Source organism: Cryptotermes secundus, unplaced genomic scaffold (assembly GCF_002891405.2).
Source record: "Cryptotermes secundus unplaced genomic scaffold, Csec_1.0 scaffold620, whole genome shotgun sequence".
NCBI classification, from domain to species: Eukaryota; Metazoa; Arthropoda; class Insecta; order Blattodea; family Kalotermitidae; genus Cryptotermes; species Cryptotermes secundus.
The window spans coordinates 194,756-207,689 of NW_019723312.1; the positions used below are offsets into that span (position 1 = coordinate 194,756).

General features: G+C 42.4%; 1 protein-coding gene across 2 annotated transcripts in view; it reads right to left on the reverse strand.

The window, feature by feature from the left end:
* The window catches only part of LOC111861803 (laminin subunit gamma-1), a 149,159-nt gene that overhangs the window by 27,616 nt on the left and 108,609 nt on the right, over positions 1–12,934 (reverse strand). For both annotated transcript variants that reach the window (XM_023846667.2, XM_023846668.2), the window contains 9 exons: positions 11,308–11,533; positions 10,324–10,583; positions 9,898–10,067; positions 7,596–7,728; positions 6,055–6,279; positions 4,934–5,119; positions 3,647–3,844; positions 3,126–3,322; positions 2,344–2,559 (listed from right to left, as the gene is read on the reverse strand). In XM_023846667.2, coding sequence (XP_023702435.1) covers positions 2,344–2,559; positions 3,126–3,322; positions 3,647–3,844; positions 4,934–5,119; positions 6,055–6,279; positions 7,596–7,728; positions 9,898–10,067; positions 10,324–10,583; positions 11,308–11,533 — 1,811 coding nt within the window. The remainder of the gene's footprint in view (positions 1–2,343; positions 2,560–3,125; positions 3,323–3,646; positions 3,845–4,933; positions 5,120–6,054; positions 6,280–7,595; positions 7,729–9,897; positions 10,068–10,323; positions 10,584–11,307; positions 11,534–12,934) is intronic.

Sequence of the window (12,934 nt, forward strand, 5' to 3'; positions counted from 1 at the left end):
GGATGGAGAAGATCAGTTGGACCGATTATGTGAGAAATGAAGAAGTGTTAATTAGAGTCAGTGAGCAGAGGAATATCCTACATGAAATAAGAAAACGGAAGGCTAATTGGATTGGTCATGTTTTACGCAGAAACTGCCTTCTAAAAGAAGCTATCGAAGGAAAGATAGAGGGGCGGATAGAAGTGACAAGAAGACGAGGAAGAAGACGTAAGAAGATGCTGGATGACCTTGGGGACAGAAGAGGATACTGTCATTTGAAGGAGAAAGCTCTAGATCGCATTAATTGGAGGAATTGTTTTGAAAGAGACTGTGGACCTGTCGTCTTGACAGATTACTGATGATGATGATACCTATATTAAGAGAATTAAATATATTACAAATTTACACACTTATGACCAATTATATTGATAACATTAATTCATGGAATAAAAAAAAATTATGATATAAAAACCTCCTCAAAGCAGATTTAAAACTTCTCACACCACTAGCCAACATTTGTATTGTTTGAGGATGATTAAAAACTTTAATACCTGATATGTATGCACCTTTATTGTATTTTGTTAGGTTAACTGCAGGTAAATATAAACTATTGAGGGCTCTAGTTGTTACAAGGCAGAAGACTGTGTTTGCACAGTCACTGCTGCAAGAACCTCAACTCAAATAAAAAGCAATTTAAACTGCCATGTTTATCACATAATAAAAACTACCCCCTTTCTCCGCAAAGCACCTCTATCCGCGGGAGTGAACAGGTTGGTGCAGTGGTAACACTACAGACATACAGTGGAGTTCAAATCTCAAACAGAACACCAGCTATTCAAGTTAAGACATTTCATAGTTTTGTTCAGTCCCTACAGGCAAATGCTAGGAAAAGTAACTCAGTCAGGATTTGACCATTTCCTTCCAAATCTTATCCTATTCATCAGTCGCCAATCATTCTACCATGTTATACTAAGAAGTCTAGATACTGATAGCATCATAAAATAAAACACAAAAGGAAATTCTTCCATTGAGTGTACATAATCCCCAAAAGCAAGAATATACAAGCAAAGTACTCAACACAATGAGATGAAGTGTACACTCCACAGCTGCTTCATATTTTCTCAGCAGTAATCAACAGTTTTAGGCTTAGTTAGCTCAGGGTGGTTGAAAATAAGCACTTGAGAGAGCCAAGGCGAATGTTCTCTCACCAATCAATTACAGTGCAATGGTGGATAAAACTAGTACTAAAGTTACAGTGGAGAACAAACACCAGATACAGAACATTAATATTTGCTGATGATATGCTGATTTGGGGGAGACACTAAAAGGACACTGAAGGAAAACTCTATGGGGAATTATTGTAATGGCACATGGATTCAAAATGTATGTGGACAAGATGGAGACCAGGTACATCTCAGGAAACACAGACACAGTTTCAAGGATAAGGTTAATGACAAGGGAACTGGCGGACAATTTTATTTATTTACTTATTTTGTAAGTGCAAAATGTTCAGAAGGAAAAAAATCAGTTGAGAGATGAATAGAAGTACCAATGCATAAAAGAGTTTTAAACTTTGCTTCAACATTCAGCTGCTGCTCCAAAGTGAACACAGGGTGATCCATCCACAAATTAATATCTTAACTTCAAGAATTCATACCTCAGGTCATTCCCAGTCAGTAATGTCATACAAACGTAGATTTGAGTCCCATGATTGTTCGAAATTCAAGATTGGTTGAGTTGTAAGTCACAGTAACAATAACTACAACCCACATAACTCACATTTATGGTCAGAAATGAGTCCTCACACTACTGTGAAAAGCAATTTTCAATGGTGATTCAATGTGAATGTTTATATGGCATTTATGAGTGGAATAACCATATGTATGAGCTCCTAAGCTGGACACGGTAGCCCAGTGGTCTAAGGCATGTACTGTTTTTGCTTGCTTGGAAACCGGGATCATGGGTTCGAATCCCACTCAGGGCATGGATGTTTAGTTTGTGTGTGTGCGCGCGTTTTTCTGTGTTTGTGTACAGGAAGAGGCCTTGATCACCCGCCCAAGGAGTCCTACCGAACGTGTAAGATCTAGAAAAACCTAAGTGAACAGAGAAGTTCATGGAGGTAGGTCTAGGCCCACTGGGGCTGTAGTGCCACAGGAAAGGAAAAATGGGCTCCTAAAGTGAAGATATTAAGTCATGAACCACCCTGTATTTGTGTTTTCTATGATTCTTAAAATACCGAAGGAATATTACCCCACACAGCATTAACTGTTCGGTTTTTGTAATAGAGATGAAGTGTTTTCTGAAAGGTAGGAACATAGTCTTTAAATTATTTAGGTGAGCTCCATGCTTGAACACTCTACTCACTGGACACTGGCCCAGTGGATCACACTGGAGAGCAAGAGACCCAATCTGGTCACATTCGCACGGTTTGCACCCAGCGAGAGAGAATCCATACTGGTACGCCTGGCACACGTCACATCTCTGACCGGTCACACCAGGCCGACACTGGCATTGCCCACTGTAGAGGTCACAAGTGTGATTCAATGACCCCACTGGGTCACAGTTACATGGCTGACACCCCTGAAATGAAAGAAGAAAAATCATATATGACAGCTCAAGTTCTTACAGATGTGAAGATTCGTAATATGGCACAGTCTTGCAGACGGTCACCAGTGTTTACAAGGAACATGCCGTCCCCATCTTCAGGGCAATTTGAACCCTCCTGTGAGGGGGACAAAACCCTTCCAGGGGTAGAATAGTGCCTTAACCAACTACGCTGCCACGTACCCCCTTTTGAAATATTGGCAGAAAAACATTGTAAAATAAATTAAAGAATTTTTAAAATTTTCTTCCACTTTGTTAAATTACATAATTTATCTTACTTCGTTTACAATACAACTAATTCTGAATTTGAAAGTACACCTATGAAGATTACTGTCTTCTGGGATGTGGCACTATGCAGTCTTGTGGCAGTATACTGACAAGTGAGTAGGGAAGCAATCACTCTCCTACCTTGAACAATGAAGCAGCATGTTCTTCCAAAACACTGGTAAACTTCTACCAGACTACACAGCATCACAGCGCATAAGACAGTAATGTTCAGAGTCACCACTGTGATGATCTTAAATCTTGCAAATTACACTTACTTCTCCACTGACGATATTATAGAAACCATCTTCACACCGGTCACAGTTCTTCCCGACAACATGTATTTTGCAGTGGCACTGACCAGTCAGCTGGTCACAGACCGGAGGGCCAAAGCCTGTCTCCTGTGTTCCATAATGATTACATTGACACTGCTTGCAGTCTCCTTTGGGTATTGCTAACGCATCTCCATAGAAACCTACACACAAACACAAAAAGGTTTCAAACTCATCCTCATGTTTTCACAGCTGTGTACCCCACATGTGACTTTGGCTTTGGGGTTTAGCCATGATGTGTTTTGAAGTTCATCCAACATTTCTGCATTCCCCAGAGAAAGAGCCCCCATACCCACTAGATAGCAGGCTGGGTGGGCCCCCAGACACAGTCTGGAAAACGTGGAGAGGGGAAAGAGCTTGACCCTGTCAGGACTTGAAGTTCAAACCCTCGGCCAGTCTGCACATAGCCAGTTGATATACCAACTGCATTATCCCAGCTCCCCATACAAGTTTGTGTGATACAGTACCTGGCATGCACTGGTCACACTCTCGTCCTGCAGTGTTGTATATGCACTTCAAGCACTCGCCAGTGGTTCTGTTGCAGTTTCCAACAGCGTTAGGATCAACGTTCTGATTACAGTCACAGGGCTGGCACACCCTTACCGGTCCAAACCTCCCTGTTGGGTCACCATAGTAACCATCGCTGCAAAGGTCACACCGTGGTCCTGAAACAGAAGAGGGACAGCCTTTAAAACTAAGCAATGTACATTAAAAGTGCTTTCCAGACCGGCAAATCTAATTCTTTGCACACCACAAACTGATTATATCAACTCTTGGGACTCAGATTAAATATGTCACAACCAAAGAGATGAGCTTTTTGTTAATCAGTTAGTACAGCATTTCTGCTGACAGATGGCATTAAATGTGTCATACGAATATATAGGGGAATGAAGGGGCTTTCAAGTGATTTAGCCTAAGGTCATCGGAAGGTCATCTTAGGAAGTACTGTTTTTTTTCCTGATCTATTAAATTAAAAACGCCATGCCACTACCATGCTAACAGATGATAATCATCGAGGAAAATGTTTTTAAAAAAATATATGTCTATCCGAGTAAGCTGAAAGTAATTACACTTCAGGTTTAGCAGCAATATGGAAATTCATCTGAATACAGTGGCCTCAGAATTGTCCACAGTCTCGGAAGGAAGTAACAGTGAGAATAATTAAAAGTAACTACCAACTAACTAACTGCAGAGAGCTGAGCTCTTCTTGAGAAGCTGCACAGCTGACAGCTTCTCAAGAACTTCCGAACATTTCATGGAACCCGAGGGTTCTTTACCATGTTCACAAGAGCCTTCCACTGGTTCCTATCCTGAGCCAGATCAAGCCAGTGTGAGAGGGGATAATTAAAAGCAACAAAAAATCTGGAAATATCCCCTCTGCATTCAGTCCTGAAAATCACTTAGTGATTACTTAGTTGTCCTGCTACTGGACACCAGACACCAAGAGGAATGTATCTGCAATAGAAGCAAGCAACACTTCAGTGGCAGTAGGACAATCTGAAGAACAAGAGCACACTAAAACTGCAAGTTGTAACAGGGTGACATTCGCAATGTACTGCAAACTGTGCAGCCCTGCTGACATTCGCAACTGAGCCAGATGTAACATACAATATCTCAAACATCATGTCTAGCCAAAATCAATACTAAACGAACACAAGGTTAATCTGCAAAGTGGATAATTGAGATTCTACTGCTTAAAGACATGGTATAGGAAGTAACTTAGTTCCATAGCTGTCAGGCTGGTTATGCCTCACCTCCGTATCCTCTAGGGCACTCCAGACAGACAACTGTCTCATCCACCAGCTGCGTGCAGGCTCCTTGGTTCGGGCATGGGCAGTGTTTGCAGTCGTACGGGGTGCCTTGTAATGAGTTACCGTAGTATCCACGAGCACAACGGTCACAGTTGTCACCCGCAGTATTGTGCCGGCATATGCAGCGACCTGAACAGACAAACTGATATTTAGAGCCATCATAAATGGGCTTCACAGATCTGCTACTGTTTACATTCCGCTGGCAGCAAGGAAACCTCATGAGGTCTGACACTTCCACGACAGTGAGGACGTAGGTTGTGACTTCTGAGATGTGACACTATGTATTGCGGTGAGTGTGTACCAGAATTTCAGAGGAACATATTGCCTCCACTTTCACGGAAGAAACGACTTCTGATGTTGGTAACCACGTCCCAGACCACACAGTGTCATAACCCACAACATCAGAATCTGAGGGTAAATCTTAGTTTCACCTGGTTATTGGAGACGACTACACATGTGCATGTGGAAATGTGTAGGCCACCAACCAAAGGATGGCCACTGGCCTCTAGCTATCAACTTGTAGGTTCTGAGACAGACACGACAGACAGAGAGAGAGAGGCATTCAAAGCAAACTGTCATACTGTATTAAAACCCCACATTCAAACCATCAAGTGGCACCTCCAGCAATGCTCCTACATATTAGTCTTTTGTATGCTGTGTACAGGGATATGATTGACAACAGATATGGCACTTAAGAGAAGCACTGAGTGGGTGAAAGAAGGGATATTGTTAGAAATAAAAGTTTTTGAGAACAAGTTCAAACTCAAAATTTTGTCATGTGTATGAGTGATTATAGATGGAGTTTGAATTCTAACTCCCAATAGAGGATGTAAGATAAACCCCTCAGTAAAGGCAGATGCTCTGTGAATCACCGACTTCCACCTTACTTTGAGGACAGAAAAGTATGAAGTATGGAGTTTTACCTCCATATCTCCTATAGGTCTTCATTACAATTGTACATGCACCTTCATATCAGTCATCATGAAATGAAACAGGATAAACACGTCCTATTTTGACAAGATTATTATATTTGATAACACAAGAACATAAGATGTGAAACTCACCAGTCTCAGGGTCACAGATATCTGCATGTCCATTACAGTTGCAAGGTACACAAGGCGCAAATGGACCTCCGTTTGCCGGTTCGTGACGGAACGCTGGTGCGCAAGATTCGCAAAATTGCCCCACATATCCATCTGGACATGTACACATTTCAATCCAATTCGCCGGTCGTCCGGCAGCTCCTCCACGGGCTGATCGAAGTACAACATCATCCAGAAATCCAACCCCTTAGCAGAACAGAAAGAGAACTTGCAATGAAAACTGGGATTCATGTGTCCTGGCTCATGACAATGTGTAGTTTCATACTGGTTACCAACATCTTAGAGACACATGTTTCCTCTACCTTAAGAATGAGGCAGCGCGTGTCTCTCAACTGCCTATGAAACCACAGTGTCATAACCCAGGAGACAACAGTCTTAAGAAAACAGAGCACTAAATACTATATTTAATATATTTCAAATATATGTCACTGCACTCACACAGGCTTCATTAAAAAATGAGGAAATTTGTTCCTGTCTATGACAGTTCCTTCCAGGCGACGGTCAAAACAGACCAAATCCATGTATATATAACATCACGATTTTTCGGAATGTGACTATAGACAGGTTTTGGATTGATGACCAGATTTATTGGACACTTTGATAGAGTGCATGACAACACCTTATAGTTAGCTATTACACACACACTAGGGCTCACAGTCTTGTCTTCACTGCCGTTGCTTGGTAGCGGCTTCCAATGGCAGACGTCCCCCTTCCTCTGGGTTCCCAAACTGTGACAGCCTTAGCTACCAGCTTCTCACAGCAACAGGTCACAACATCTGAACCCCAGCAGTATGCTAACTCACTGATTCCATAACTAATTGTAACAGCTAACTGGCCCTACTTATTACATCTCAGCACGAACTGTGCAGAAAACACCATTACCATTATTGCTGTATTCTCTTGCTGTCATGGAGCCATGCTTGTTTGTGGAACTGTCACTTGGCAACGGTTGTTGTACAGTTCCTTCTTCCACAGTCATTGCCTAGCAACGGGTCTACATGTCACATTAATTAGTATGAGCAGGCAAGAGTTTGTCGTAAAATTTGTCAGTTCTTCATCATATCACTTTCATGGAAATCAAATGCAAAATTAAGCTCAGTTAATTATGAACTGAACCAGAAATGACAACACTGAACACCTGTGTTCAGGCAGGCAGCATTGTATTGTTAACCTCTAGTTTATTAGTATTATGCTTGTATCAAGCTGCCTTTCTAGAAATTTTCTCAAAATTGTAGCACACACATACATCCAAATCACCGTTTCAGAGTGTCCCCAAGGGCTGCAGTATGTAAGAGCAGACCAAGGGAAGGGTTATCTGTGGACACCACACCTAAAGATGTGAACTGTCAAATTTCCCTGATGGATATTAAACAAGTATTACATTAATCTCATACAGCACACCATACTAAGAGAAACCCCAACATCTGAAGTCATTAATTAGTTCTGTGAAGCGTATATTACACACTAATAATAAACTTATTAAATTTAATATATCAACTTGCCTTCAGGTGTATATGTGGCTCTTATGTGAATTGCTGTCAGGTTAGCCAGCACGCTCATGAAGTCACGAGCTGACAGCCGAGGCTGCCAGCCGTACTGAGGGTGCTCATGGAGTCGGAACTTGTACTCTTGGGTCTAAGAAAATTTAATAATATGATTAGAAATTCAGAGGCACTAAAGACTGTATTACTGAGATACAAATCCCTGGCACAACACAAGTTCAGACCACCGACACTGGTTCACTTACAAAACTTCTACATGTATATACATCTTTTTTAAATATACTTTACGCCCAACTGCATGTAACTGTCACGCGTGCTGCAGCTGAACAACAAATGGGTTGATTATAGCTTTATAAGCATTTGGAACATATATATAATATAGCGATCTGTTTATTACAACTATTACACTACATTCTTTGGTCTGGAGACGGCACCAGATGTATTTAAATAAATAATTACAAATGTCATACAATAATTTTAAGAGTCTGTAGAAATACAAGTAAAGAAATTACTGTCAAATATAAAATACATATAGCAGAATGAAATCATGGATTTTCTGTTTTAAAACTCAGCTAATCATTGAACTGCTGGTGGCGATTCGGTTTGTAATCCTGATTTTCGTTCAGATTTCGAATGCTGTGAAACTTAGTCTTTCACCCCAAGAGAAGAAATATGAGAGGGGGTGTTTGGGAACACTGTGCTGAGGATAACATCTGGTCCCATGAGCGATGATGTAATAGGAGGCAGAAGAAAATGTCATAATGAGAAAATTCATAACTTGTACTCTTCATCAAACACTACTAGAAAGATAAAATTAGGAAGGATGAGATGGGCAGGGAATGCAGCATATTGGGCTTAAGAAAAATGTATCGAAAATTATAGCCAAATAATTCCTATGTGGAGGTGGGTTTAAAAGCCTCCGCCATATCCCTGTGAGCCACAGAAGGTGATGAAAAGGGATCTTGGTGCCTGGTGCTATAACAAGGCCACCCTGTTCCTGGGGCATTTGAATAGACGGACCTGGCACTCCAGGTTGCGGGCTGAACACAAGGCTGATGACCTTGTTCTGTACAAAAAATTATTGTTGCGAAATCCAAAGAAGTGAAAACCAAATGGTCTAATTCATGATAACCTGGCAAATTATACAAGGTGGTTCAAATATGACCGGGACTGATTTTTTTGTAAACAAGCCGCACTTTGCAGCAGCTGTGCAACCTTGCAAGAGTGAAGCCACAACCTCCACCCTCCCTCCTGTTAGAGTTAGAACCTGTTCAGTCCTGTCTGGAAGTTGCTAGAGTGATGAGAGAACACAAGCTACTGCGGAGCATGGAACAACGCATTGTGATCAAATTCCTCGTTGGAGAAAACGTCCAGTCCACTGAAATTCACCACAGACTCCAACAGCAGTATGGGGAAGAGTGTCTCTCACGGACCCGTGTGTTTGAGTGGTGTAAGTGCTTCAGAGAGGGCAGAGAGCACGTGGAGAAAGAACCGCATGGTCGTTGGCCGTGAACATCCATCGCCGAGCCAAACATTGATCGCGCAGATGTGCTTATTCGTGAGAATAGTCGCATCTCTATCAAGGAACTTGGAGTAAGATCCGATCCAAGCGGAAGACAGGTGGAAAGCGGGTAGCCTTCCTTCAAGACAATGCACGCCCCCATACAGCCAAAACAACAGTGAAAACCCTTCGGAAATTGAAATGGAACCCTGACACATCCGCCGTATGGTCCCGATTTGGCCCCAAGTGATTTCTACCTGTTCGGAAGGCTCAAATCAGACTTGAAAGGCATGTGGTTTGTGGACAATGACACCGTCATCCAGACTGTTCGGGAGTGGATACGCCGCCAACCACAAGTCTTTTTTTGGGGGGGGGGCATCAGGATGCTTCCAGAAAGTTGGAAAAAATGTGTTGACTCCAGAGGGGAGTACGTTGAAGACTGACATGTGCAAGTAAGTGTTTGGCAATTACGTTTTTTTTTTTTTTTAAATCAGTCCCCGTCATATTTGAACCACCTAGTAGCCACTAATACACAAATTTGACAGAATCGTCTATGGAAGACTATGGCTCATAAAGGCATACTATGATGACAGAGTTTCTCGAGACGTTGTTTTCTAGTTTTTAGAATACTGGATGACAGACAAAGTCCAAAAAACCCAGTAATTCTGAGTGTGATACACCATCATCAGAACCCTTAAGAGTCTACAATATGTGACGTGTTCTCTTGGATGCTAAACTGAAACTTTTCTGTATGACTCAGATAAGCTGCAGCACTCAAAGATCTACTCTATTCTGGCTTACAGCTATCGATGGAAGAGGATTCTGTTGTGCAAATATAGCCTGTGTAATGGAGAGGCCCGCCCCTTCCAGCACGATGTCCTCTACAGTGGGTGATGGCCCATTTTCACCAATCCTGAGCTTGAACGTCAGGTCTTGATTGTAACTGGCTCGTTGGTCCCCCAAGAATCTGTCTGGAAATAATCAGCATTTTGTACCGAGATATTCCAACTAAAATATAAACAAATTTGAATATATTTCCTGTTCTACGCTAAAGCTTTTGGCCAGCAACTTTTGAATTTACCCATTATGAATGAATATCTTAACAATCCTTGCATTCAAAATACCTATGAGTACATTATTTTTAAAACTATGCTGAACTAAAATGCAATATATGTGATCGTAACAGCGAAAGGTTAGAGAACTGGCGCTGGTTGCCATGCTTGTTACCTGGTGCCACAAAATACACAGGCTCCCTGCCTGGAGCACTGGCCCCAATTGCCTGTGTTATGCCGTTGTACTGGATGCTCAGTGCTCGGCCACTGTAGTCCTGAGCGGACCAGCGTTCGTTGCCTCGCGCAAATATACTTTCGATCCCAACTTTGGAGTAGCCTGGCGCAGAGCGGCATACCGAGGCATGACCGTAGCAGAAGCAAGGTGTGCACCCAAATTCATTCTCAAAATCCAGATTGAAATAGCCAGGCTTGCAACTGCAACAAATTAAACAACTTTAAGATCTTCCAATGTCCGTCGACTTTCAGACAGTTCCTACTGTGTGAGAAAGTAAGTTCTCATGGCGGTCGCTAAGACTGGTATGTGATGCCATGTTGTCCGGTAGATAGGAACCAGGTGCCTCCATCTTCAGACTAGAAAAGCGTGTCAAGCATGGAAAAAGAAATGGTACACTCATACCAAAACAGGAGGACCAAGGCTGGCACTCTTAGAAAACCAACAGGAAAAAGGAGAACATTGTAAAGAATATCTGCCTTTCAAAGGGAGTTCTGAAATTGTGAAACGCCATCTTTCACAAATCTTTTGGTCAACGTTTTGAATAAGATCTTGGTTCAGTAAAGATGGGCAGCTACTTCACTGTTCATCGTGAACAAAGGGCCGCGCTATAGCTCAAGCAGTTAGTCGTTGGCTTCCTACTGCGGCGGCCCGGGTATGGTCAAGTGGGATTTGTGGTGGACAAAGTGGCGTTGGGGCATGTTTTCTCCCAGTACTTCGGTCTCCCCTGCCAATCTTCATTTCACCAATTGCTCCACAATCACCCTCACCTACCATCTGGGGCTGGTGCACTAGGCCAGAAGTGGCCTCAGTACAAGGGACTTAGTTCCACCCCACTAGCAATAAAAAAAAAGTACTTCCAAATATAGAGCCTACACGAACTTACTGAGCTAGTCACTAGGGGACAGTATCCGTGCATGAACTCACCCCCCGCATCTCTTCCCTTCAACATTCTCCTTGCACTGACATGTACCAGAATACGGGTCACACCGGGGCTGGTTGCCGAGACTGCCTGCTGAGTTACACCCACATGGCTTACATCCCTGGTTGCCAAAATCATAATAGTTCTCTTCACAGCGATCACACTTCTCCCCAGTCACTCCCGGTTTACACTGACACCGCCCCTCACTGTTACACTGCAGGCTCCTGGATCCTAGAACAGCAAACTTTGCACTTACCAGTCTACACATGAAGCCTGAACCACTGTATCAACACCATAACACATTCTGTGATGTCACGCCATGCAGTCTGGTAGACCCTGCTGCCTCCATCTTCAGGGTAGAGGCAGCAGGTTTCTCCAGTACCTACCAGACTACAGAGCATGACATCACAGAAAGCAGTATTTTTCAACAAAATGTCTTTCCATATGTCCCTGAGATAGGGACATTCCGGTCATAAAATGTTCATGCTATTAGAAACTATAAACCATGATAATAAAATTCATAATAAGGACCATAAATTCACTCTTACACAAAGTTTGAACATATATTAACATTATTTTTCTCCAGGATGTAAAACAAAACAAAACAAATTCAGCAAGAGCTAATTCCTTCATTAAATGATTGAGATAGCATTCATGCATCAGTGACAGTGGAAGGAATATCTCATTTAGATGTCTGCAAAGAGGCCATCGAGTTCAGTGCGTACTGCACCCACTGTTACTTCTGACAGGTAAAGGGTTTCTTTTGAAGAGCTCTACTTTCTGGGTTATAACGTCATGTAGTCCACCGAAAGTCAATTAAAGTTTCGGAGAAATATGTTGCCTTCATCTTCAGGGTCGAAGAATAAACCATGTAAGAAACTAGCATGAAGCTGGCTGCAAGCAGAGCTGAAGATGGTGGCAACATGTTTCTCCAAAACGTCTGCCGGCTTTCAAAGGACTAAATAGTGTTATATCCCAGAAGGCACAAGTCACAAATAAGAATATATATATATATATAGGATGTCCCAGGAGGAATGTGCCAAACTTCAGGAGGGTGTTTCTTATGTTAAAGTATGCCGATATAACCCAAAACACCTATGTCCAAAGTTGAACAGTTACAGAGATAATGGCCTGAGAAAAGTGTTCCACGCACTGTACCTCTCAGCTGGCATGTCTTATCTACGTTTGTCCTTGAGTGTGGTGATTCACACTAGCCGTAAGCTCCCTTCAGTATACGTTGCAGACACGTTTTGAACGGGTGGTAGGTTAATTGTGCAGAGTTGCTGAAATGCCTTTTGTGTTTTCGAACGTGGAATATTGTGATATGCATTTTGTGTGTGGGTTTTGCGGTGGCAATGCACATGCTGCTGTTGAAGAATACCAAAGGCGTTTTCCCGATCGAAGGATTACATGTCGAAGTGTATTTACGCGAATTCACCAGACATTGCGTGATACTGGTTCTCTTCCGAGTGTTTCTGTGCACTCTGAAAGGGAGGATGATACGAATGATAAACACACGAGAGAACGTTCTTCAGATGGTTCAGAGAAGTCCGCATCTGTCCACTCGTAGAATGGCCTCTCGCATCGGCGTATCACGTATGCAGGTGTGGCGAACTTTACATGATGAAGAGT